Raw genomic sequence first — 25,551 nt, 5'->3', positions numbered from 1 at the left:
GGTAAATTAATTGTGTCACTGGCATTGATTTTGTTCATATTAATTGATATTCCATACAGTATATAGACTATAATCAATTATGAATGACATTAGTATTGTTTAAATTCTAGGGGCATTGGTTGTCTAAATTAATTTTTGAATTTTTAGCCCTTTTTTTAACATACTACAAGGATATTAGACTTGGGGAAAAGACTAGAGACACAACTTCCCGTACTCCAACAATTATCGAGCCAACCGACATACCCAAAGCCTCAATCCACCATCCAAACCTGCTTATTTGCCCAAGATTTTCATTCTTGCAAAAAAGGCAGAGGGTGAAAAAAACAGTTAAATTTTCAAGAAGAAAGAAAAGAAAAAGTGTTTTTGCAAAGCAACTATTGGGCGAAATCAAATCGAAGCAAAATCATTACAAGAGAAAGCGAGACACACAATGACAGGTATGATGAAAGAATATAAAAAGGGGCACCACATTTAACGCTAAAGTCAATACAGACAATCTCCTTTCACATGGGATGGCACCACAATGAAAAAATGGACTAAACTCTACCCCTTCCCTCCATGTCAAATGACAAAAAAAAAAATGCGGATGAACTCATTAAACTACGCCGTATTGACGCTCTATTTACCCTCTTTTGCGATAAATTCACATTTCTAAACTTCAAGAATTAGCACACCTTTAAAGTTTGTTGTGCTGACAAGATGCAGAGAGTGGCTGAGTTTGATGGTTTTAAAATTGTGTAAAGGCTGTCAATTGCAAAAGCATAGCAAAGTTAGATTCCCTGGTTAAACAGTTATAAAAGATGAAATGAGTAAAAAGGACATAGTTTTGTTCCCATCAGAAAATGTTTTATGCAACTATTACGCATGTTAAGTTATAGTAAAGGAAAATCATTTAAGAATGCGTAAGTTATTGGGAAGATCTTCAAGTCCATTGTAAAGGCTCACATTACAAAATAGAGAGTTCAAGTAGCATTTAAGAGAATAATTTAATTAGAGGATCAAAATATGATTTTGGGATAAATTTCAGGATCATTTTGATAATTAAAAAAATTCAGTTTTTTTTTTATTTTTATTTAGGTGATTTATAAAGCAAATACATTAAATCGACTCATTCGATAATTAGTAATGGAAAGATTATGCTTATCACCATTTTTTTTTTAAGGGTCAAAATGCTTATTACGTTAAAAAAATTCTCGTTACTGTGATTCCATATTTGAAATAACCTTCCGTGGCTATTTATTTTTGTATTGACTCGGTCTTTGTGTTTAAATTATAAATACAATGTATTGTGTTTATCTCATAAAAAATATACTCGATGTGGAGGAGAGCTTTGGCCGATGGACATGTCGGCAGTAGCGTAGTTTAGTTTTGAGACGTAAGAGTGAGGGCGAATACATTAAATGAAACTCATTCAATAATTAACAATGAAATGCGGATGTTTTGTTTTTATGTTGTAAAAAATGATCACCAACAATTTGGTGAGCAAAGATAAGCTCGAGCTGTGCCCGCGGGACACGTCGGTAGTATTTTAGACTTAAGAGAGAAGGCAGGTACAGCTCATGTCTATTTGTCAATGCATACGTGTAAAAAACATACTGGCACTGCCACGTGCTACAGTGCCACGTACTAACTAGCTGTTGGCAATGACATGCATGCGATTCCAGCTCACTCCACTGACAAAAACAAAACATTTTCATTCATCCTCCTGGTCATCCACTCATGACAAATACTTGCAAAAGCTTTTTAAAATTTAATTTCCCATTTTAAAAAAACATAGTAAGTTTTGCACTAATGGAATGCAATCTACAATTCATCAAGCACGAATCCAAGCATCTTGTCTTGCATGGAAGATTTTTATTTTTATTATTATTATTTTTTAAAGGGTTCAATTATTTCGATTTTTTTGGCTTATTGTGATACACAAAAACAGAAAAGAAAGAAAAAAAATCTAGAATTTCTAACTTGTAGTAGGGTTTAGTGCCCTTGTCAGTTTTATAAATACCCAGTATCCTGTCCAATGTGGGCATTGAGAAAGTCTAAAATTCTTTTTCTTACTGGGCAGAGTTGCTCGTATGCCTTAATGCACAAGGTAAAAGCTGCTTTTTCAAAAAGAGGTACCAACAATCCTTCCCTAATTCTTTTTTTCTTCATTTCTATATGCTTGCTTGCTTAGGATGTTTCTTTTTTGTTATTTTATTTTTTTGAATTACAATAAGAATCTAGATTTCCTCATCTCAAGTTCTGAAAATTCCCATGAATGGTGGTCTTTTTTTTCTTTTTCTTTTTTTAAGGGGACACAACTTCCTCTACTTCTCCAACAATTCTAGGAGAGAGATTTTTATGAAACGGAAATAACATTATTTTGTTATTCCGGTCAATAACACTATGACAAGCGTGATAACATTTTCATGTAAAATAGCATTATTGGCCGGGAAGTTTTTCTCCAATTCTAGAGCCAACCGAAATACCAAAAGCCTCAATCCACCATCCAAACATGCTTTTTACAGATTAACCTCATTCTTGCAATTTAGAAAAAGGCAAAGGGTAAAAAAAAAATTGTTTGAATTTCAAAATAAATAAATAACTGTTATCAAAAAACAACTATTCGGCGAAATCAAATCGAAGCAAAACCGTTACAAAAGAAAGCGACACAGGCAGTGACGACGACGATGAAGAAGAATATAAAAAGGGGGAAGACGTTTGACGCTCAAGGCAAAGCGAACAATCTCCTTAAACTACGCCGTATTGACGCTCTGTTTTCGCTCTTCTACGATGACTTCGCATTTCTGATTTGCTTTCGCTAATCTCGAAAATTTCCCCGCTTTGCCGATTTTGTTTTGTTCTTATTTGTTGATCGTTTCAATACGATACCGACTGATTCACCAACCTGCAAGGTCGGCATGTGATTCTTATTCTTTGTTTCTTTTGAACATTTTGCTTTTCTTTGTTTTTTTTTTTTTTTATAGTATTTTTTGAATTGGATCTCATCTTTGGTTACCCCAATTGAAGCTGGAATTATTGTCTATCCACTTAGACTAAGATCTGCATACATTTATATAATTGCTGTTTTTTGCTTTTCTTTTCTAATAAAAAAAGAAGATATTTTTTGAATTTTAGAGACAGAACCAGGCTGGCATGAAGGGTTGCTTCATCTTCTATTTTAATTTAGTTCATGGGCTTTGTTTGTTTTACTCATTTCGCCATCAGTTTTGGTGAAAGAGTGTATCTTTAAGAGATCAAAAGGTTGTTTTGCTTGGCTGCTAAGGTGAATTTGGTTCTTTTGGTGGAGAATTCCCATTTCAATTTACTGAAATGGGTGTCTACTCAATCTTTCTTCTTCTTTTTTTCTCATCAATTTGTACAGCTACTAGATAATTCGGTTTGGTATTTCACCCATTAAGTTTTCTCTGAATTGTATAGCTTGCAATCTAAACACTTCATTTTTTTTTTTTTCCATTAAAGATAACTCATTTCACATCTGCTTCAAAATGTAGTTGCATGTAGCTGAATCTGCAAGCAATACATGTTTGTATATATATTTATTTATATTGTATTCTGATTGATTCATTGACTTGGATTGGAATCCGTTTACAACAATCATAGCTGTGAAATGTATGTAATTTCATTTTCTTATATTTTTAGAGAGTGGAACTCAACTCAAGTCTATGTTTTGTTCGGTACAGGTACTCTGTTCTCTGTTTTTTCTTCGTTCAGCAGTGGATTGGATTGATGTGCAATGCAAAGGTCACGTAGAGCTCTTCTGCAAAGAAGAGCGTTGGGGTTCGGCGGAAGGAGCCGCTTGTATAAGGTGTCTCTGTCTTTAGTTTTTGTCTTGTGGGGGCTTGTCTTTCTTTTCAGCTTATGGCTCAGTCGTGGAGATGGATACAGAGGTAACCTCTCTACTCAATATAATTCTCTTCTGTTGGCTTCCTTTATGAACTGTTTGTGAATTTCTGAAATAATATCTAAAGCACTAAGCTTCTGCAGTGAATATGATCACCATTTTTTGTTTGGTTGCAAAACTGCTTCTGATGCTGAGTTTAGCTTAGAATCAGTGGTCTCTACTTATTCTTGTTTACCTGAAATATCAGCTCGGCCGTTACATTGCATATATTAATCTATTTTCCTTTTTCTTTTGTTTGACTCACCAATTTAGCGTTGTGATTTATATGTTATGGTATTATTTGCTACATTTCTGCTTCAGTGACTCAGTTAGTTAACTCTGATCCTGGATGTGGTGCGCTGAGCGATTTAATATACTAAATCATTTGAAATTCATGCATGGGTATAATTTGGGAGGATCCAAAGATGAAATATTTTTCTATTTGCGTAGACTTGTAATCAAAACCAGGTTGGGGAAATTTTTAATAAGCCCCTGAAAACATATTATTATTGTACGTTGTACAGCAGCACTGATTGAACTAGATATAATTATAGAAGAGTTATTGAGGTATGTCTTTGTGGTTATCTGTACCTAAAACCTCTCTGCTCCATAGCTAATCGCCGAAAGGAAAAACAATAATGAAAATTGCAGATCATAACCTGAAAACAATTTAGAAAAATCAACGATCTGAAAACACAGAAATGTAGATATCAGTAAAATTTTAGGGGAAATGGCAGAAATTAGGGGGAAAATGAGCAAACTATGAATGACACTTCAGGAGATGTTAAGTCAACTATCCACTATTTTGACTTGCCCAATGGGGTTCAGTATAGGTGCATAGGAGGTTTATACGATTCAGGATAAAGTTTTCAACGATACAGGCATAAGGGGGGGCACTTTATTACTCACAAGGCAAGGCATAAGCCTCGAGGTGTTGACATGTAAGCCATTTGGCACTCAAAGTTTACAATTAAAAATGTACAATATTTTCAATAAATAAAATCTCTAGAAAGCATAATAATTAATCCCAAAATATATAATACTCTCTGCTGACTACTAAACAAACCAAGTAAGGATTTAGTTTCACCATCTAGTTTTTAGTTTTTATAGCCTCATACACTCAATCAAATATTCATATCACTCTCATAAAAACAAAAATAAAGATAAAATGGTATTCATACTTCACTACCATTGCATGTGGCTGCAGATATGATACCTCAACTTCATTTAGAGCAAAGCTCTTCCCTTTTGTACATTCGGACATTAGTTGTAGGGAAGCTCTTTGTACATGTGTACATCTCAACATTGATACACTTTTACTCAACAGAAAAAGAATCACGAAGAGATGGTGCATTGGCATGGTACTTGGGTAGAATCACAAACGGGAAAATTGATGATGGACGACTAACGCTGCTGATGATAGGGCTGCTGGTGCTGAGGGTTGGGCTTTGGGAAATTTTAAAGACTGGGAAAATTGATTGGGTTCCTAAATGTTGAAGACCGAAATCATTGCAGGTTATATTATTGAGGGCTGTTTAGTTGGCCGGGGAGGCTTGGAAACTGGACATTTCAACCTTTTATTTACCATCTGACATTGGTTGAAAAAAAAAAAAGGGAAAGAGCTTAAGGTTTTAAAAATTAGAAAATCCAAGAGGCAGTCAACTCTTGTGTAAGGGCACAATAGGAGTGCTTAGTAGAGAAGCACCTGAAGTATTTTCAGTATTTTCAGTGCAAGGCCAATATTCGTGCCCAAGCAAGGAAATCGTCTGGAAGGTTTCTGCAATTTCATGAAACTTCCCTGAGATTAAGATGGTTTGCAGTGTTAGCATGCTTTGAGATATCCTGAGCGAAATTTCAGCTGAAAATCTATCGATAAGTTGACACTGTGTATCTCCCCTTGCAAACAAGTGAATTCTTTGATGAAACACTGTCATTAATTTCGCTTTTTACATTCATCTTATTTCTTCTTTTTCTTTTATCTTTTTTCACTTTTAGTGTGATTTTTATGATTTACTCCTGCATGCTGCTTGTTATGAGCTATTTTGTCTCTTCTTTCTGTTAGATGGATCCACTGTATCTCCAGTTGGTATGTCAACTTGGGATAAAGCTAAGCTGGACCGGGATGAACACTCTGATTCTGTAGATATACAAAAAGAAACTGATTTGGTCTACTATTCTGGTGGTGTGTGCGCAAATGGTGTTGAAACCAGTGGTTTAAATGGTGAATTCTTTGCTCGTGAAGGAAGTAGACATTGTGCCTCAGCTGAAGGAAATATATTTTTTGACTCAGCTGTTAGTGAGCAACCTGAGGTGGAGAGCTCTGGTTCAGGTGTGAAACTTGAAAATGATGCTCCAAAGAATGGCCGCCTACCTCGTGCTGTGCCACTTGGTCTTGATGAGTTCAAGAGCAAAACATTTAATTCCAAAACTAAATCTGGAAATGGTGAGGCTGGAGGCATAAAACACAGAGTGGAGCCTGGTGGTGCTGAATACAATTATGCTTCAGCTGCAAAGGGAGCCAAGGTCTTGGATTTTAACAAGGAAGCTAAAGGTGCCTCTAATATCTTAGGCAGGGATAAGGACAAGTACCTTCGCAATCCATGTTCTGCAGAAGGAAAATTTGTCGATATAGAGCTTTCAGAAGAAACGTTAGTAGATACAATTCAAATAGCTAATTATGAGCACTATTCTTCTAATTTAAAGGCTTTTGAGCTGCTTGGCAGTTTGGTCTATCCAACAGATGAATGGGTTCTACTTGGGAATTTCACTGCTGCAAATAATAAGCTTGCACGAAGGTTTGATCTTCAGGAACCGAAGTGGGTGAGATATATAAAGTTGAATCTTTTGAGCCATTATGGTTCAGAATTCTATTGCACACTCAGTGTTGTTGAAATTTATGGAGTGGATGCTGTTGAGCGAATGCTTGAGGATTTGATTTCTGTTGAAAACAGTCCGTTTGTGTCTGAGGGAGCAACTGTTGACCAGAAACCTACGTCCTCCAACCCAGACTCCCCTGAGGTTGATGAATTTTATCATAATATTGTTAAAGAATTGGAACCTGAATATGCAGTTGGACACTCTGACTTGAACAATGAAATAATGAAAAGTGAAGTGCCTGATCCTATCAAAGAGGTTCGCCATCTACAAGTTAACAGGATGCCTGGGGACACCGTTCTTAAAATACTAATGCAGAAAGTTCGTTCCTTGGATTTTAGTTTATCAGTTCTGGAGCGATACCTGGAGGAATCTAATTCAAGATATGGCAGTATTTTCAGAGAATTCGACAAAGATTTGGGAGAAAAAGACTTAGATGTACAGAAGATCAGAGAAGACATAAGGAATCTCCTTGAAAGCCAGGAAATCATTGTATGTAAAACTCTTATCTCATAGAATTTTGACTATTATTAGCTTTGTCATTATTCTTGGAAATATTGGTATTGCCTTTTCTTTATTCACGGTATTATGCGTTAATACTTTTTTTAAACTGGTTTTCTTGTCCTTGTAGGCTAAAGATGTTCGCAACCTTATATCTTGGCAGTCCCTAGTCTCCATGCAATTGGGTAATTTAGTCAGGGACAATGCTATCCTCAGGTCAGGGTTTGATCTTTCGTTTAAGACTTCTCCATTTTTTATGTATTGAAATTTTCTTTTCTACATTGATGCGATGTTGAGTTGACAAGTTACTTTTTTCTGGGGAGTAACTATTTAGTGCACGCAATCTTATTAGCTCCTCTTTACAGCAAATAAAGAAAGAAAAGAAACTTAAGAAAACTGAAGTGTTTCAAATTCTGTATATTTCTTAAACTTTGCCCTCAAATTTGTTTTAGTTTCAAATCTAATAAATATTTTATATGAGCTCGTAAAGGGTAGTTATATATACAGGGATTAATTTTTAAGCAAGTTAATTTAAAGATAAGGCAACCTTATGCATGTTTTCCGTCGTCGCTTTCATCAAATATATGTAAACTGAAGCAACCAGAAAAAGTAAACAATGGTTTAATGCTCACCTCCATGTTTCTAGCCTGAATTCATCTACTTGTTTCTGCTAGGTGAACAGTTCATATAGATGCGTGTATTCTAATACAATTGTTATTGCTTTGCAGATCTGAGGTTGAAAAGGTGAGGGAGAAGCAGCAATCTGTAGATAATAAGGGTATCATAATATTTCTTGTATGTTTAATTTTTTCATTGTTAGCTCTTGTGAAGCTTTTCATAGATATGGCGTTTAGTGTTTATATGGCATTTAGTGTTCATAGAACAGACCAGTCCAGGAAATTTTGTCGGTTGAGCTCTTCCTGGCTCTTTTTACTTGTGAGCTGTATCCTTGTCCTATTTATATCATCATTATAATCTTTGCAACAACTCTATTTTTTTTTTTCTCCTTTCCCTTAATAATAATTATAAACGGTAAACATATCTTGGAGCTTTCTAGCTTTCTTGTGGGGAATGGTTTTACTTCTTTTTTACTACATCCAATAAGGTCTAGTCCATTGAAAAAGGATCTTGACTTATAGACCTGTAATCTTAGGTTCCATTGCACTTTGACACTGTGTGTGAGAAAACCACCCTACCCCTTCCTAACTTTGCAATTGAAAAAGCAATTTCATTTGGATACAATACTGGGCATTGAATTGTCTAAAATCAACAACGACCCTTTCCATTTAAAATACGAACAACAAGTAGAGAGGTAGAAACGTTTTTCTTGGCCTGCACTTTTTTGGTTTGTACTAAAATTCAAAAGGAGTTCTTGATTTTTGAGTAAATTATGTGTCTATATGGAGATGGTACCCTCCAAACGGAAAACACTTGCACAATTAGTTTCACAGATGTTGATAACAAAATGGTCAACATTAATACATGATTTAAAATCTTTTAAGGTGCGTGTTATAATTACTAATAATAATACTACCTCATTCAGAAACGAGACTGTCATGATTGATAAAGAAACAGGGGAGACTTTGGAGTGGTAGCTAGCCCTTTCTTTGTTTTTCCGTCTAGGCTAGCAAATATGGGGACAATTCATAGGTGGCAAGAATAAAACCATTGGAATTGTACATTTGTAAACCTCAAAATTGAACTATAGAGCACCTCAAAACTCCGAGTTGTGCAAATTGCAAGATATGGTCTAATGTGGTAAAAGAATGAGCATGAGGCGAGAAGTAAAATCAGACACTCTAAATTCAAATCATCACCTTAAAACCTCTTCCCGACCAGTGTGTGTAGTAGAAATTTTCCTCCTTGCCAAACTAACGGCCTGTGCCCTTGCAGAAAATATAAATAATTATTAAGATGAAGTGAAAGGGAAAAAATCAACTTTCGTAGGAAAGCCTGGTAGGACAATACATTTTTTGGATGCTCTAAAATGTTTGCAAAATCAAAGTTAGTGTACGTGACGGTGACGGTGACGGTGACGGACAGAAAGTCGGACTTTGAGGGCATCCCAAGATGACTTGGTAATGAAGTAGGTTCCATTTTTGAATTTAGGTGCATATAATCAAATATTATTTCGTATCAAAGAAAGGGCTCTTAAGTTTCTATTGTACTTGAAACTGTTCTTTTATCCCTCCTATATTTCCTACACCCTGCCACTATTATAATACAATACACTCATATTCATTATAAAATGCTAACAGCTATCTCACTGGGTTAAACCAGCACTGTCTGATACCTGAGTCAGGATTGAGACATTTTATTAGTTGTGCACTGCATTAGTTTAATTAGTTTACCAGATTGATTACTGGGAATTGATTGTTAGAGAGCCTTGTTATCTGCAAGCATAATAAACACGTTCTATATCATAATATTATAATCCCCCATACTATTTTTTTCTTTTTTTGGGAAGAACATTTTTGCAAATTTATTAAACCCTTAAATTCTGTTCTTTCTAATTTCTAATTTGTTGGTTAGGTTAGGATCCCTGCATCAGTGATTGCGAGTAGTAGTAATTGGAAAGAAAAAATGATGCAAATATGAAAGTTGTGTAACTTTTGGAAAGAGAGCCAAACTTGGATCAAGTAGCAAGGAAGCATCTTATGGCCGGAAACACACACACAGACACTTACATATATAGACACCAAAAAGCTTTGCCACACAACCCTCTCTCAAAGAATGACTTTTATGAGCAGCAAGGAATAACCAGCAGTTTAAGTAATGAATCCATCAATAGCACAATAAGCTCATTCAGTACTCTAGTACTGCATGCACATATAGTGTAATTGTGATTTGTGGATGACCACAGAGAGAGAGAGAGAGAGAGAGAGAGAGAGAGAGAGAGAGAGAGAGAGAGAGAGAGAGAGATGAAGCCTCTGAATAAACCATATTCTTTGTTTTCATCATTGTGGTCATCTTCTTCATATTATTCAGTTTTAATTTTAGTGTTTGTTGTACCCTTTTTTGTGATATCAGTGCTTGTTTGCACTTCGGGTTCGTCTTCATGGACATGGAGATTTGGCAACAAAATATTGGAGACTGACTATTCTTCATCCCGAGCTGTCTCTACAAGATCAAGACCTTCTCAAGTGCTTGAAGCTGCAGAAGCTCATCATATCAATTCTTCATCATCGTCAAAACCAAATGAAACAACAATACATCTTCTCCCTCATCAAATTGTAATTAAGATTTTGAATTATTTTTTTTTCATGCATGACCATTGTAACTTTATGTATCATTAATGTGTTTCTTCAAGTTCACAAAGTAGCTTATTGTTCTATTGGTGTTGCATAACCACAGGGAGAAAAACAAGAGATGGTATGGAATGATCAAGGCCTAGGAGCTGATGAAGTTAATGTGACTTCTGCATCAGCAGTAACTATAAAGAGATATAGCAGGTTAGAGAAACTTGAAGCAAATTTGGCTGGAGTTCGGGCTTCAATAAGAGAAGCTGCTCGAGTTCGAAATCTAACCTCTACCCATGAAGATCCCGACTATGTTCCTAAAGGACCAATATACAGGAATGCAAATGCTTTTCACAGGTATTTTAATTACAATCTTAATTATTAGTACAAATAGTTTTTACTACTTGGATATTGATTCTTTATAAATCAGAGACAAATTAAATTGATTGAACTGCAGGAGTTATTTGGAGATGGAGAGGCTTTTCAAGATATATGTATATGAAGAAGGAGACCCACCAATATTTCACAATGGTCCTTGCAAGAGCATATATTCTACAGAAGGGAGGTTTATTCATGAAATGGAAATGGACAATAACATTTACAAAACCACAGACCCTGATGAGGCCCTGGTTTATTTTCTCCCATTTAGTGTGGTAATGTTGGTTCAGTACCTCTATGCCTCCGATTCCCATAACACAGATTCCATTGGACGGGCTGTCATCGACTATGTCAATGTCATTTCCGATAAGCATCCCTTCTGGAATAGAAGCCTTGGCGCTGATCACTTTATGCTTTCTTGCCATGATTGGGTAAGAAATCGTATCAACTTCTGCCCCTAACCTTTGCCTCTTCTTTTTATTTTTTGTTTTCTCTGTTTATACAGTATAGTCCATTATATTTATATGGTGACTTGGTTGCATGAGGCTTACAACAGTGGTACCAAATTTATGTTGTGAACTGAATTTGTCTGTCTATAGGGGCCGCGCACATCTTCTTATGTTCCTCATTTGTACCACAAGTCCATAAGAGTGTTATGCAACGCCAACACTTCTGAAGGATTCAATCCTTCTAAAGATGCCTCATTTCCAGAAATCCATCTCCGAACCGGGGAAATCAAAGGACTTGTAGGTGGGCTCTCCCCATCTCGCAGGTCGATTCTTGCCTTCTTCGCAGGCCGGCTACATGGCCACATAAGGTACTTGCTTCTAAATGAATGGAAAGAGAAAGACCAAGACGTGCAAGTTTACGACCAACTTCCCCACGGAGTGTCCTATGAATTGATGTTGAAGAAGAGCAGGTTTTGCTTATGCCCTAGCGGTTATGAAGTGGCAAGCCCCAGAGTTGTGGAAGCCATATATGCTGAATGCATTCCTGTGTTGATATCTGATAGCTATGTTCCACCATTCAGTGATGTTCTTGATTGGAAGTCATTTTCTGTCCAAATACAAGTGGAGGACATACCAAACATCAAAACAATACTAATGGGAATATCTCAGAGTCAGTATTTGAGAATGCACAGGAGAGTGAAACAGGTTCAAAGGCATTTTGTGGTAAACGGACCCTCCAAGAGATTTGATGTTTTCAATATGATTGTTCACTCTATTTGGCTCAGGAGGTTGAACATCCGCATTGAGGATCAAGTTGAATAGAAGCTTTTCAGATGGGACTTCTTTTATTTCTCCCAATGGGGGAAAAGCTACCTTAAGAGACATTTCTAAGAAGAAATAATTACAGAGCTACCATAATTTGTTATCCTTATTTTCTTTCAATTTTTCGCTTTTAATAATCATCATTCTTAAAGAATACCCATTCCGACCAGGACCAAAAAACCAAAAAATAATCAATCAATTCAAATCTGATAAATGACACCAACAACCTAACGCTTTGGTAAATTATTGTTGCATTCGCCTATATAATGTGGATAAAAATTAAGCTTCTAATATCATATTGTCTTTTTTGTGCCGTCCACGATTTACTCAGGATTGCAACACGAAAACCGAAATCAAAGACTTAAGAGTTCTATCAGCCTCTTCTAATCTTTGAGAAATGAAAATTTCATTACAAGAAATTTCATAAATTTGAATATTGCAGATTGTTGCACAAGTAACCATCTGCCGCAACTAAAAAATGAAGAGGGTTGGTTCAATACTGGAAAACAAAATATATGACATTGAGAGAGATATAATACATCCATCCCTCTACAGAGGAGAATCCAGATGTTACAAAGCCATCAAAGCTTGAACGTACATATCAAATCAAAATCATGACAGGCAAATACAGCTATAGTATCCAAAAATGGGTGGAGGAAAATAAAAAAGGAAAGGTAATGAAAAGAAAGGTAAAATTCTAGGCGCGGAAAGAAAAATTGAATAGAGGAATATATGAGTGTTTCAAGTATGCCTTGAATCCATCCTTGTGACACTGGGGCAAGCCGTAAGAACCTGATAGGAATGTAATCTTCTATGTACACACACCCTCTCTCCTCGTCTAAGGATTCTACTAGAAAAATCATGTAGTAGGGCGGAGCAGCCTCACCCACCAAGAATGCAAGGAAAATATAAATCATCAATTAATCAATCTAGACGCCCATCTAAAAGTATCTGCTGCCTGAAGAACCTGGTGGTGCAGGTGGCAACCGATTAGGAGTGCGACGGCTACCAGAGTTTGAACCCGAGTTCACATCACCATTTTGTGCTGGATCACTATAATGTCGACTATGGCCATTGGATGAAGACCTAGATATAGATGAATTACGGTCAACTGGACCATTGGCGGCAGCATCAAAGGCAGATCTCCAGTCATCACCTGTTGCACCACTTGATCTTGGGCTGCTTTCTGCAAATTTAACATACAATGTCCATCAATTACTAAGCAAATAAAATTCAAAAGCGAAAAGGTAGAGTCTTGATCAGAATTAAGGGTTTCAAAGAATCTAAGAGTCTGTTAGAAAAAGAAAGAAGCATTTACATAGAAATTCAGTGGACTAAAAACATTTGAGGTCTGTCCAGTTGACAAGTAAAAGAAAATGAATCTACAAATTCCGAAAGAAAGATAGGAAAGAAATGTTATAAATGATAAGCACTTTCTATTATTTATTTATTCATTCACTCCAGAATATCATATAAATTTATAAGCAAAGCAAAATAATTTGAGAACAGCTCTTAGCTACATACCTGGCGCACCACCACCACCATTGGACCAGCTGGAGGCAGCGGCCGCTCGGTTGTCATGAATACTAAGTTGGCGTGTTAGTTTGGAAAGTAGTGAGGACTGTTTCTGGTAGCGCTCCCTCCGACGCTTTACATTCTGATCCTCTTGAAGCAGCTCTTCAATCTTCACAGTGTTTTGTGCACTGCACATATATTACCAATTTATCACAACCATCATCAACACATATAACATATGAAAGGCAGCCGATTTAGCAAGTCCAAGCTAAAAGGTAGATAAAAAGCAGGAAAGAAAATATCAAATTAACCTGACAGAACTATATAGTTGATTTAGCATGTCTTCCTTGGCTTTTTCAACTTGGCAAAGAACAACTGCCTGCTCAACCAATCACAAATGTATTAAGTACCCTCCAAATGTCCAATCACAAGGGAAAAAAAATACAAAGGTGATGTTCCAAGCTTACCTTAGGGACATTTGCAGCCAAACTATTCAAAACAGCTTCAACATATCCACGAACTTCTTGAGACATCCACCGAAGTTCTTCTTCAGGGTCAGCAGGTCTTCGAGTCATGGTATCCTAAAAAGAGATCGACATGAGAAGTCAGAACTTTGAATATAAAAAATAAACAAATAAAATTAAGGCTACAGGTTCACAATATTATAGTAGACCATTGACACAGGGAATTACAACTACAAAGAAATAGATAGCGATAGTGAATGTACCAAAATAATGAATCACAGAAAAACAGAATTCCACAATGACATTCACATACAGTCATCCATTCATTTTATCATAATTGTAAGAGTGACAGAAGTCGGTAACTCACAAGAGAACCGTCAGAAAGACTTTGTCGCATGGTAGGACCACCTTCAGTTGATGCACCCCTCAGTGGTCCTTTAGAAGGTTGAATAACCTTTCCAATCTTATTTATCCACTCAATCTTGTCTGCCACGGTCTCAGCCTTCAACACAACAGCGCTGTGTGCTGCAAGAAAAATGGAAATCAAGTTGATAATGAACTTGCATTTCAGACTGGCTGAATCTGCTGCCAGACAACTTCAACCACCAGAGAAAAGGATATACCTTTCAGAACTGTCTTATATGGAACTTTGCTAGTAATTTTAAACACAAGACTGGGTGCTTTTTCTGACACATTTCCCTTCTTGTCCTTCGAACTCTTTGATGGAGGTGGTTCATCCTCATCAGTAGCCTCTTCAATATTACATTCCTGCAGAATAATAAAGAGTTTGGTCACTATTGCCACTGGCATTCAGCTTCATAATGAATGGTGTAAGCCCTGACCGCTCTTAACAATATACATGTTGAGTTCACACATTCAATATAATGCTTTGTGCATGCACCAAGATGACTAAACAGATAGGTCGTCACACCCTTCTCGATCACAGGATGAGAAGACTAAAGAGATAACAAAATTTTCATTACTATCTGAAATGCTGGTCATATTTTTAACACCAACATGAATTAGTTCTGTGTAAACAACTTCACAATTACAAATATCCATTATGCTATCAAGGGATTAACTTGATTCCATAAAGATCAAACAGTATGCATATACTAATGTCAAGCCTAGTTAAACCAGTAGGCACAGTTAGCACCTTCGACCCAAAATTCATAATCAATCAAGTCAAGAAATCAAGTGAAATGTTTCAGAAAACCTCAGGGAAAAAACATTCAAAAGAAAAGAACTCAGCATCAAAGCATATCCTACTTCTATTCATTGGGAAACTAAATATTACTTCCAGATAACTCCTAGGCAACCACAACTGATGGCAATACTATGTAAAATGCTACAAAGGGATTAAAATTGGTTGATTAAGATAACTAATAATCTTAAATTTGAAGAGGTGAGGCATTGGAGGGGTTCTCATACCTCCAAAGTGATGACACCACGAAAGTGTCTCTCCTCTTGCTTTTTGGTGTAGCCAAGCTGTGAAATAAAGAAAGGGTCAAATTAAATCCAGATATCAATTTGCAAGAGCGAAAGGAGTAGCAATAACAATAGTAACACATTTACAATCCAATATTCTGAAGTAAAATAAAGAGAAAGCAAACAAATGACTCAATTCTGACATCTTGGGACATGTATATAATCTGCGAGCTAGCACGTGCTACTCCATCCTTTATAAGACTTCTAGTTTGGCAGTAAGACACTATCTTATAAGGACTCAAACAAAAGGGATTGGAACATACATAAAACTATACATGAAGGCTTTCCTCTCAGATAATAATCAAAAAACAAATAGTGGAATTTGAAGTAGAAAAACGTAAGCAAAAGAGTAGCCAGATAAAGAAAGTGGTTATTTTAGCCACCAAGCCTTGATGTGTTTTCTTTCTTTGTTCCCCAAAAGGAGGCAGGTTTCTTGTTAATGGTTGTAGAATGTGAAAGATAATAGGAAATGTATGGCTCAATTTCTTATGCATTTTTGGAGTTTTAAGGTTATATGTGTCTCTGCCTGATGGTTGGTTGGGTGCCACCACTTCAATTGGCAATATACTGGATGCCATAGAAAGTTAGTGATAAAGAGAGATTTTGGTACTGATGGCTTGAAAGAGACACCAGAAATTTTGCAGGCATAGAACAACTTCTAATTGAGATCAGGACTCTCCAACAAAGGACAACTCTTTTTCTTTTCTGGACTGAGATGAGGCATAACTCGTAAGGTGGCTTTTTGTATGGACAAAGAAAGGCCCTTCTATCTCCTTAGTACTTATATGGATTATGTTCTACATATATTTGAAATGGATGCAGACTGGTTTGGTGATTGACAAACAGAGCTGATTCCTCCTTGGCCTTCTATTACGAACTTCATTTACTTGACAATGTACCGAACTCATACAAATCCACACCAAAAAAAAAAAAAATACTACTTTAAATAAACTCAAATGATCCATGTCTTTAAATATCATTCATATCAAACACTATACAAATTTATCCAACATATGTTGAGTATTTGATGCACCATATAAACACACTCATCTGATATCCAGACACCATAATCCATTGAAATTATATAAGCTTGGATTTATCATAGGCTTGGGGTGTAATTTTACAAACCTTTCCAGTCTTTTCATTCAAAACAAACCATCGCTTGCTCCACCCACTAGTCTTGGCACTTTTTTTATACAAGAAACCTGCAAATATTTGAAAATTTAAAATTAATACGTGCAATTTATAAAACTTTAGAGATCTAAATGGTGAAGTAAATCCCCTTGCCCATAGAAAACCAACACAAGATGGATTTTGAATTTAAAGTTGGCCATTTACTACTTTAATAGAAAAGTACAGTCAGCTACAATAAGACTCTAGCTTAGTACAGGTGCTTCCAATAATTCACATCATAACATATAATGAGGAAAAAATAGACCAATATATCCCCAGGATAATACATTTCCACTTTTCCTTGATTAATGACACAGTTTTTTTTGAAGTACAGGTGCTTTCAATCGCTCAAAGTTCCCACAGTTACTGTCATCATTTTTATTAGTTACGAATTGGGGAAGGGAGGGATTGAACTAGAGCATACAAGACCTGGCATGTTTGTTTCCACATTTCCTGACCAAGGTGATCAGTTTCTGTGACTGTTATGTATGGTTTGATATTGTTGCAAAAATTTACACAGGCATTTTAAAAAATGTGAAGGAATGATCTGCTAACTGCCAAATAATGTTCAAGGATGCTAATTTGAGAACAATGCACTTCCGACGTGCATAAAAAAAGACAATTGACTCCAGAGAACCTTGTCGCAGGTAATTCTAAGCTTTAAAAAAATGTTTCACGCAACCTCCTATAATATGTACTTAGCAAAATAAAAACGAGATATATCTTTATAAAATACCACTAAAAGCGTTTTCAGTCAGGAAAACTCAATTTTTTTCTTCAGAAAAACAGTCACCAGCAGGGCCTACTGTTTCTCAAACATATTAATACAACAAACATCAGTTTCACAAAACAAGAAGTTCAGTATATCAGATGTACAATCTATCCCTGTTCCTAGCGGTCATAATGTGCAAAAAGTTGCATACAAACCTGCTGTTATTTCTCCTTCCGGACCTGCAGTCTTCAAACCAGATGCCTCCTGTACTTCTTTGCTGTCCTTACCAGATTTATCCTTATCCTTCAATGATTTCAAGCTTCCACCAGCTTGCTCACCCCCTGTTTGAGGACTAGTGGCCTAAAAAAAGAAGATAAGGAACAATCATGAACAAGCACCTTAAATAATTAAGAGACGATAAAATCAGCACTTTATATGTAAAATAAATTCATTTGCCCACTTAATAGTATATTCAATTTCATTAATCGCAGTTTACATAACTACAAAAAGTCGGTCCCTTACCCGGTTCATTATTGCTTGCTCTGCCTCTTGTCCTTTCTTTGAGGATCGATTTTTCACTTCCTCCTCTCTTCGCTGCCTCTCCATCCTGTAATAGACCAAGAATCAATAGATCATATAACAAGCTGCATATATACATCAGAATACCGACTCAAAAACAAAACATTTGATAAAAAAGTCCATGTGGACACGATGTGTGCAAGAACATGTGTGTGCACGCACACTTAAGTTATATGACCATAGTGTAGCTAATTAAGCTCCTTCCATCTCAACATGCAAAAGGAATTGATTTCAGCAATACTGCATAATGTCCAATATGTACAGAAACTTAAACAGTTTGCACCTGGAACCTTAATGGGCATTATGCGTCACCAATCAAACAAAAAATTAGAAACTACCTCCTTTGCACCAAGCGAATGAAGTGTTGGGGAGGCACAAAAGCACGCTCCATATCTACCAGTGCAACCACCATTTTCTTAGCTTCATTTTTAAATGCATCCAACGCAGCACTTGCAATGGCCACAACCTTGAAATAAATTGAAGAAAAACAAAAGTTAACCCATACAGAATCTATTCATTGGATTAAGCATTGTGAAAAATTATAGGAAGCAAAGAGGTAAAAACGAAAAAGAACCGGACTATTTCAGTTATCATACCTCCCTCTTGAAAGGAGGGTATCTTCCAAGACCTGGTGTAGCATTTGCAGCAGCAGAAACTATATCTACCAGGACACGGTGTACCTATTTAATCAATCAGCCAAGATTTCCTTGTCAATATTTACTCATACAATTGTCCATGCTACGATTGCACAGCAGTGAAGGGATGAGTTTAATTGTAGGTAATGCCTTCCAAGACCACTCATTCATATCAAATAATAAAATTCAAAAGAGATGAGTCCACATTATTGTTAAATTTCAGAGAGACGGGTCAATGGCCCACTACTAGCAACACTGAAATTGTCCCCAACTTAACCACCTACAAAACCTAGTAGGTGTGGGGTTTTATCACAAAAGGCCTCAATGATATTAGTAGTGGAACCATTCAATATTTATTTTATTTTATTTAGTCTAGTTTCCGATGTGGGACTTATATTCTTCAATACACCCCCTCACATGAGACCATCACATAGGATAAGGGGTAGGTAAACATTCGAGTCCAACAAGTGAACACCACATATTGGGAAGGGTAAAGGCCCAATTCAGGCCCAGTCAATTAACCTGGCTCTAATACCATGTTAAATTTCAGAGAGACATGTCAATGACCCACTACTAGAAACACCGAAATTGTCCCCAACTTAACCACCTACAAAGCCTAGTTAGTGTGGAGTTTTACCACAAAAGGCCTCAATGATATTAGTAGTGGAACCATTCATTATATATTATATTTTATTTAGTCTAGTTTCCGATGTGGGACTTATATTATTCAACTATTATTATTTAGATATCAGAAGAAACCCAAGGCAATGTAGACCTACAACACAACTGAAAATGCAGTCTAAGACTCATAAATAGATCAAAGTCAGAGATTTCAATTTTTCCAGCCAGAGAAAATCCTATTTATAATTATTATTCTGCACTAAACTCAAACATAATAAAGAGGAGGAAAAAACAAAGGTGAAGACTACACGATAGCTTTCTGCACACTTGAAAACAGCAAGACAAGAAATTCAGACTTGTGCAAAAGCAGAACAAGACATGGCTAGGTTTACCTCATCCACGCAAAGACGTGATGGCTCTTTTGCAAGCTCTAAAACACCTTTTATTAGAGATCTCAAACCCTTTTCAGGGGATATGAGATATGGCTGATAGCCATCCGCTTCCAACACAATCTGATAGAAAATGACAGCAAGAAGTCATGAGAAGTTAAAAGAATTTTTAAACCAGAGTGTAAGAGAAACAAAGCAAAGACAAAACATACCCTCTTCACATTATTGATATCAAAATGTCGGTCTAATGGGAGTTGTTTTATTCTATTTGGAAAGTTTCCTTCAAAACTGGCAACAATTTTCCATCCAGAACCCTGCAAAGTAATTTATAAAACCATATGAGCAAAAAATTCAAGGAACTCCATGAAAATTACCTAAACCTGAAACATTCCATCTCATTGTAGGAAGCGAAATGGTACTAAATACCCAAAATAGATCCAATTATTCTCAATATCGTGAAGAAATCTGAGAAACCACATAAAGTAACAACAAAGGGGCCATTTTAACTATAAGATGAAATTGAAGCTAATGGAAACTATGATCCGTAATAATGCACAAAAAAAATAGGATGAGCAGCTGATAGAAACATGGCAGCGGAACAATATATTAACCTTAGTAAGGCTTCTAGTGAGACATTATATAAATTGAATGATTGCTAAGTTTAATACATTAGATATTTCAGAACGACTCTTTTATTACTACAATATGGACTGCATCTAAAAAGCCAAGACAAGGAGTAAAATAATGAGATTTTAGACCTACCTTAAAGGTCGCCTCATTGTCAGACAATGATTGGACAAACTTCTTGATTAAAAAAATATAATTAAAAAAGAGGGCTTAGTACTTTACAGCATTTTAAAATAAACATACGTCCACTTTTAAGAGGGATGTGGTTTTGGGAGGGATTGAATCTTTTTGCCACTTTTCTACCTTTCTTATATGAACTATTTAAAATATTGTATTTGAATTTACCAATAATTTGAAGGAAATAAAGAGTAATATACAACAAAATATACTTAGAACACAAAAATGGCCATTTAACAAAAAGAACTCACCTCACCAGATGTAATGTGTTGGAGAAACTTATCCTCGAATTCACGGCAAAGTTCCAAAGCTAGAGATCTGGTACCCTCGGCACTCTGCACCATTGACGCACCAAGCTTTACCAACTCATCCTGAACTATTTGAGACTTGCCTTGTAACCTGGAAAATACAAAAGTACATGTTGAATTGAAACTAACCAATTAACTTGGAAAAAAAAATTAATACCATAGTTGAAGCATGGGGTGTAAATTAAACTACATTGCTGTTCAATCAGAAACTTTCCAAATCCTAAGCTGATACTTACAATTACAAATATCTTAAGTATTGATTAAGCTAATTTTATTAGGCCAATGCAACTGCAATGGCCAAGTGGGCTGTGAACAGCACTTAGAAATGAAAAATCCTAGGATTAACAATATAAACTAAATTTTTTGACGATTTTGTGTCACAATTAGTAAAGGTACCAGGAAATAGTCCCCCCAAAACCAGAAACCAAAAACGCATCTAGGATGGACTAGATCAGCAGAAAAAGTGGACCCAAAACTCCAGAATAAAGCCAAAAGAATGTACAAGCTACCAACAAGAAAATAACCTTGACCAAACAGCAGCCAAAAACATCCAAGACGTGGCCATGACTAGGCCCACCTCCATAGGAGGCAGACTGAGGGGGGTGGGTGGGGCTAGGTTTTTCTTCTTTTTGATGGAGGCTAGGGTTTTTTCTTTGTGGAGGCTAGTATCCAAGCTCTGATACCAAGGCAACCAATTACATTTTACTCATTGTCTGGTTTGGAAACCAAATAACCATTTTGTAACACAGCACTAAGCATAGCCTAAAGACGTGCTTCCAATGATATGAATGACTTAGAAAACGCAGACAATATAATAAAAAAGATATATAGAATCCAGGAAACATTACCCAGTAAGGAGGTTTGGAAGCCGGACTTTCATACGACTTCGAATCTGCTGAGCCAGAGCATCCACTAATGCTACTCTACCTAGCTTACTTTGAGGGGCTCCAGTCAAAATGGACTTCAGACTTTCACTTTCAGCCCTCCACGCAGTTTCTAGTGAACTCTCAGAACCTCCAGACTGTGCAGAAGCTATTGAAACTGATTGACCAATTAAAGCAACCCATGGAATATCAGATGCTCTAGATGGCCCCTGATTTAACAGAAGAGCCTGGACTGCAGCAAGTGCTTTCTGATCTGAAGAAGCTTGGTCTATTTTACTAATTACACCGACAGTTCTGGTACCTGTAATCAATATTTGATTGTCTTTTCAGTTGCTCTAACAACTAAAACAATAACAATGTAGTAAAATATGGGGAAAAAAAAAAGGAAGGATATTAGAGGGGGTGCATTAAGGTGAACATAATTAGAGAACAAAGAATAAAGTGAACATTTCAGCAACCCACTCCCTCGAGTAGGGAGAAAAGGTCTTACAAACTAAATAACAATGTTTTTACCATCTCCATCGTATTCTTTGACAACTCTGAGGGCTCGAGATGAAGCAACTTCAGGTGCTTGAGATGCAGGTATAATAACGAGCAAAATTGAATCATTGTGCTCAGCATATTCGCTAATCTACAAAAGGAAAAATGAAACTTTCTTGCTAAAGATTACCAGGTTAAACTTTAGTAAAGGGAGTAGCAGTGCCACTGAGACATCAAATAAATCCTACCACATATCCCTTGAAAGACTAACAGTCTGCAAACAGTCACTTACCATTGACTCATCCATGATTCGTTGATCAAGCCCAGGTAAATCAATCAACTTTAGAGGTGGGGCTGCAACAAAAATCATGTTAGTATAAATAAAATTTCAATCAACCACTTAACATTAATTAATGAGTGAAGAGAGGTAACAATATGAACTAACCTGTACTTGTCCGTAGTTTCAAATTAATTTCATCTCGACTTTTGCCTGTGGCATTACTCAGCCTACCTTGCAGAGAATGCCGTAAAGCACCTGCAGAACAACATCAAACATATTAGAGTTTCAAAACTGGCAGAATAAGAATAAGCTTAGCAAGGTCACCATACATCAAGTATTCAAAACATCATAGTATTTCTCTACACTATCTTGTAAGGGGTTGTAAGTCACATTGGACTCAACTGGGTATACACCCAGCATATGTTAAAGGTCATTCAAAAACTATAAAGCTATCAAAGGGGATTCCTAATGTTGACCAAAGACATCTGAACAAAAGCAACAGTGAACCAATAACTTGAACTAATGAGAGAATGCAAAAATGCAATTACTAACTTGCAGAAACTTGCTGAGATTTATTGTCGATCTGCAATATAATAGATTTGCTGCTCAAAGAAGCATCTCTCTGCAGATCAATGCTAATGGGAGCCCGAGTAGCACCATTTTCACCAGTTGGCTGGAAGGAGAAGAGGAAATTAACCTTAGAATAAAAATAGAGCTTTAATTTGGTCACAAACAACACAAACCTTGTACTACTTACCAAAACGGGGTGTCCAATTAAACTGTTCAAAACAGCTGATTTACCAGCACCCTGACAATAACAACCATCAGGAAAAAAAAGAAGGCATATATCAGGATCTCTGGACAGTGAGGCCAGTATGGATAAGTACAAGAGTAATCCCAAACATAAGAAATGATGCCATATATATTTCATGTTTTGCAAATATAAATTCATCTTCAAGCTGTTCATCATAGATTATGAGAATAGATAGCTACTGAACTCTAGAATTCCTGAAGCTACAAGGTAAGAGGTGATTCCATGGATAAAAATATATATAGACAGACAGACACGCAGAATGCACCAACAAATGCACATATCCAGACAAGCACAAAAACGCACACTATATACACAGCAAGAGAACAAGTCAAGAAATAGATCCTTTATTTCCTATTTACAAGGAAAGTACAGCAATAGCAGCAGTGAAAACTGTTGAATGTAGCTTTTTTCAGTTAATTCAGGGTGGCACAGTAAGGTGGACCATTGCAGATCGCCAAGAACTGCCCAAGGCGTTTAAACCATTATTGTGTCTGGTGATCATTTTCCTCATTTATAGCCCAAATCAAATCAAACTCATTAAGAGTTTGGATTTCAGATTCAATATCTTGTCTTTTGTGAGCTATGTTTGCCTTAGCCCTCAGTTCTCGACACAAACAAACAGGGTGTTCACAAAAACCCAAATCAAATAAGAAACATCGATTAAGGTCCAAACCCAAAGCTTAGATTTAAAGATCGCTGATTGGAAACAGAGCAAGTGGAATCGAAGAGATCAAATTCCAACGAATCGAATCCAAAAGGAGATTGGTTGACTTACAACATTGCCGAGAGCGACGACGTTAAGGAAACTGGAAGCCCTGCGGGAGGAGCTTGAGTTTTCGTCAACATCTTCGTCGGCAAGTACAGCCGCGCCTTGGCGCATCGAGTCTGATAGTTGCAACAACTCCTCGATCGCCTCCATCGCAGCAGAGGATTGAGGATCAAAGATCTGAAGGAGAGAGCGATGGATCTGATTGAAACCCTAGAAATTGGAAATGAAAACGATCTCCCTTTGTTTCTTTCTCTCTCTCTCTGGCTGTCTTCTAGCTAGAAGGAATTAGACTTCGAGATTCAGAGATTCAGAGATTCAGAGCGAAACAGAAGAAATTTAAGGAAAGAGGAAATGTGGGAGAAGCTCTGTCTGTCTCTCTCTCTCTCTCTAGAGTCTCTATCTATTTCTTCCCACTTTCTCTCTCTTGCGTTTTGAAATCTCATACTCTTCTCGCCATTCTCTCTCTCTCTTTCTTTTATTTTGAATCTTAAATGTTTTAAGTTTTTAGCTGGGTTCCGTTCCGGTTCCCTTTCAATTTCAATTTTAAACCCTCTCTCTCTCTCTCTCTCTCTCTCTCTCTCTCTCTCTAATGATTTTGCTCCACTATTTTCTCTATGTTGTTTTTTTTTTCCCTCAAAAACTTTTTGGGTCAAGTTTTTTACCTCATTTTTTAAGCCTTCTCTTTTGATGGTAGGACTTGTAGCTGTATAATATTTTGTGATCAGATCATAAGGTGATTTGTATTTATGTTGTAGCACATCATGAATAATGTGTTTGATCAGATAAAAAAAAATGCTCAATTACTAATCACTGTGTGGGTCTTCACTTTTTTATAAGAGAGAGTTCGAATTACGTACAATATATGTTCAATAAATAAAAGGGTGTGATCTTCTAATAATAATTCAGTTTAGTATCATCAGTCTAGTATCAACGAGAAAAAGGATAATTCGAATTTTGAATGTCTTTCAACGTGTGCTATGCCACTAATAATTCAGTCTAGTGTCATTAGTTTCACTTGGTACTTACTTTGAACTGGGTTGGAAACTTAGAAATAGGGGAAAAAAAATTAGAATTGGATTAACAACTCCCCTAATATATTCTTTGAGGGTGCTATTGGATTATATATTAAACTATGTAACCCTCATTTTTTTTAATCAATAAACATGAGGGAACTTAGAGAATTTTTTTTTTTCTTATACCCATTCCTAATAAGTAAACAAGTTATTTTCGAATTATATATTTTTTTTATCAACGAAGGAGATAAAATTCATATTTTGAATTTCTTTCAGCATCACGAAGGGAATTATTATTAAACTAAAAGTTAGTTGGTGATGAATTCATATCTCAAATTTCAACAGTTCGTGGAAACGAAAAATGTGCTTTAGTTATTATTCTTCTTTTATTTTCTTTATCCTTAAAATTTTATCTTCATGCTATAGGACATTTTAAAATTTTAAAGAAGGAGCGGTATTTAAGTTTAAAATGTCTTC

The 25,551-nt window shown here is 36.2% G+C and overlaps 3 protein-coding genes across 5 annotated transcripts; 2 read left to right on the top strand and 1 right to left on the bottom strand.

Annotated features, from left to right (window-relative positions):
• Nucleotides 1-1,996: 1,996 nt before the first annotated feature.
• LOC117636860 (SUN domain-containing protein 4) lies at nucleotides 1,997-8,258 on the top strand. Of its 3 annotated transcripts, none has more exons than XM_034371563.1 (5): nucleotides 1,997-2,114; nucleotides 3,684-3,890; nucleotides 5,946-7,249; nucleotides 7,389-7,474; nucleotides 7,987-8,258. In XM_034371563.1, exons 2-5 carry the CDS (start codon nucleotides 3,737-3,739, stop codon nucleotides 8,231-8,233), a joined length of 1,791 nt encoding a protein of 596 aa, XP_034227454.1. In that variant the 5' UTR covers nucleotides 1,997-2,114; nucleotides 3,684-3,736; the 3' UTR covers nucleotides 8,234-8,258. The 3 variants fall into 3 exon arrangements, with proteins under 3 accessions (XP_034227454.1, XP_034227453.1, XP_034227456.1); XM_034371562.1 differs by lacking the exon at nucleotides 1,997-2,114 and adding an exon at nucleotides 2,547-2,894; XM_034371565.1 differs by lacking the exon at nucleotides 1,997-2,114 and adding an exon at nucleotides 2,549-2,894 and having other exon boundaries at nucleotides 5,211-7,249.
• A 1,900-nt stretch (nucleotides 8,259-10,158) lies between these two features.
• On the top strand, nucleotides 10,159-12,249 carry LOC117637703 (probable glycosyltransferase At5g03795). Its single transcript, XM_034372680.1, has 4 exons — nucleotides 10,159-10,491; nucleotides 10,613-10,854; nucleotides 10,955-11,306; nucleotides 11,475-12,249. Exons 1-4 carry the CDS (start codon nucleotides 10,180-10,182, stop codon nucleotides 12,144-12,146), a joined length of 1,578 nt encoding a protein of 525 aa, XP_034228571.1. The 5' UTR covers nucleotides 10,159-10,179; the 3' UTR covers nucleotides 12,147-12,249.
• Nucleotides 12,250-12,637: 388 nt separating this feature from the next.
• On the bottom strand, nucleotides 12,638-24,698 carry LOC117636667 (dynamin-2A-like). Its single transcript, XM_034371284.1, has 22 exons — nucleotides 24,068-24,698; nucleotides 23,236-23,286; nucleotides 23,031-23,151; nucleotides 22,644-22,733; nucleotides 22,491-22,552; nucleotides 22,232-22,349; nucleotides 21,683-22,019; nucleotides 20,778-20,925; nucleotides 19,935-20,036; nucleotides 19,726-19,845; nucleotides 18,674-18,757; nucleotides 18,416-18,543; nucleotides 18,021-18,105; nucleotides 17,714-17,858; nucleotides 16,742-16,818; nucleotides 15,557-15,613; nucleotides 14,749-14,893; nucleotides 14,493-14,650; nucleotides 14,129-14,242; nucleotides 13,973-14,040; nucleotides 13,671-13,849; nucleotides 12,638-13,332 (listed from the first exon to the last, which is right to left on the bottom strand). The coding sequence occupies exons 1-22, from the start codon at nucleotides 24,209-24,211 to the stop codon at nucleotides 13,088-13,090; spliced, it is 2,778 nt and encodes a 925-aa protein (XP_034227175.1). The 5' UTR covers nucleotides 24,212-24,698; the 3' UTR covers nucleotides 12,638-13,087.
• Nucleotides 24,699-25,551: the final 853 nt, after the last annotated feature.

This window comes from Prunus dulcis, chromosome 8 (assembly GCF_902201215.1).
Source record: "Prunus dulcis chromosome 8, ALMONDv2, whole genome shotgun sequence".
Lineage (NCBI taxonomy): Eukaryota > Viridiplantae > Streptophyta > Magnoliopsida > Rosales > Rosaceae > Prunus > Prunus dulcis.
Note: the sequence above shows the minus strand (reverse complement) of the source record. Positions and strands in the feature narration are given on the sequence as shown.

What these genes read in the sequence shown, in the direction of transcription:
- LOC117636860 (XM_034371563.1), top strand. Translation starts at nt 3,737, where the DNA reads ATGCAAAGGTCACGTAGAGCTCTTCTGCAAAGAAGAGCGTTGGGGTTC. An exon ending in TCGTGGAGATGGATACAGAG is followed by an intron (nt 3,891 to 5,945) that starts GTAACCTCTCTA and finishes TCTTTCTGTTAG; the next exon opens with ATGGATCCACTGTATCTCCA. An exon ending in AGGGACAATGCTATCCTCAG is followed by an intron (nt 7,475 to 7,986) that starts GTCAGGGTTTGA and finishes ATTGCTTTGCAG; the next exon opens with ATCTGAGGTTGAAAAGGTGA.
- LOC117637703 (XM_034372680.1), top strand. Translation starts at nt 10,180, where the DNA reads ATGAAGCCTCTGAATAAACCATATTCTTTGTTTTCATCATTGTGGTCA. An exon ending in ATCTTCTCCCTCATCAAATT is followed by an intron (nt 10,492 to 10,612) that starts GTAATTAAGATT and finishes GCATAACCACAG; the next exon opens with GGAGAAAAACAAGAGATGGT. An exon ending in AATGCAAATGCTTTTCACAG is followed by an intron (nt 10,855 to 10,954) that starts GTATTTTAATTA and finishes ATTGAACTGCAG; the next exon opens with GAGTTATTTGGAGATGGAGA.
- LOC117636667 (XM_034371284.1), bottom strand. Translation starts at nt 24,211, where the DNA reads ATGGAGGCGATCGAGGAGTTGTTGCAACTATCAGACTCGATGCGCCAA. An exon ending in GAAACTACGGACAAGTACAG is followed by an intron (nt 22,553 to 22,643) that starts GTTAGTTCATAT and finishes TTTTTGTTGCAG; the next exon opens with CCCCACCTCTAAAGTTGATT. An exon ending in TGGCTGCAAATGTCCCTAAG is followed by an intron (nt 14,041 to 14,128) that starts GTAAGCTTGGAA and finishes TTGGTTGAGCAG; the next exon opens with GCAGTTGTTCTTTGCCAAGT.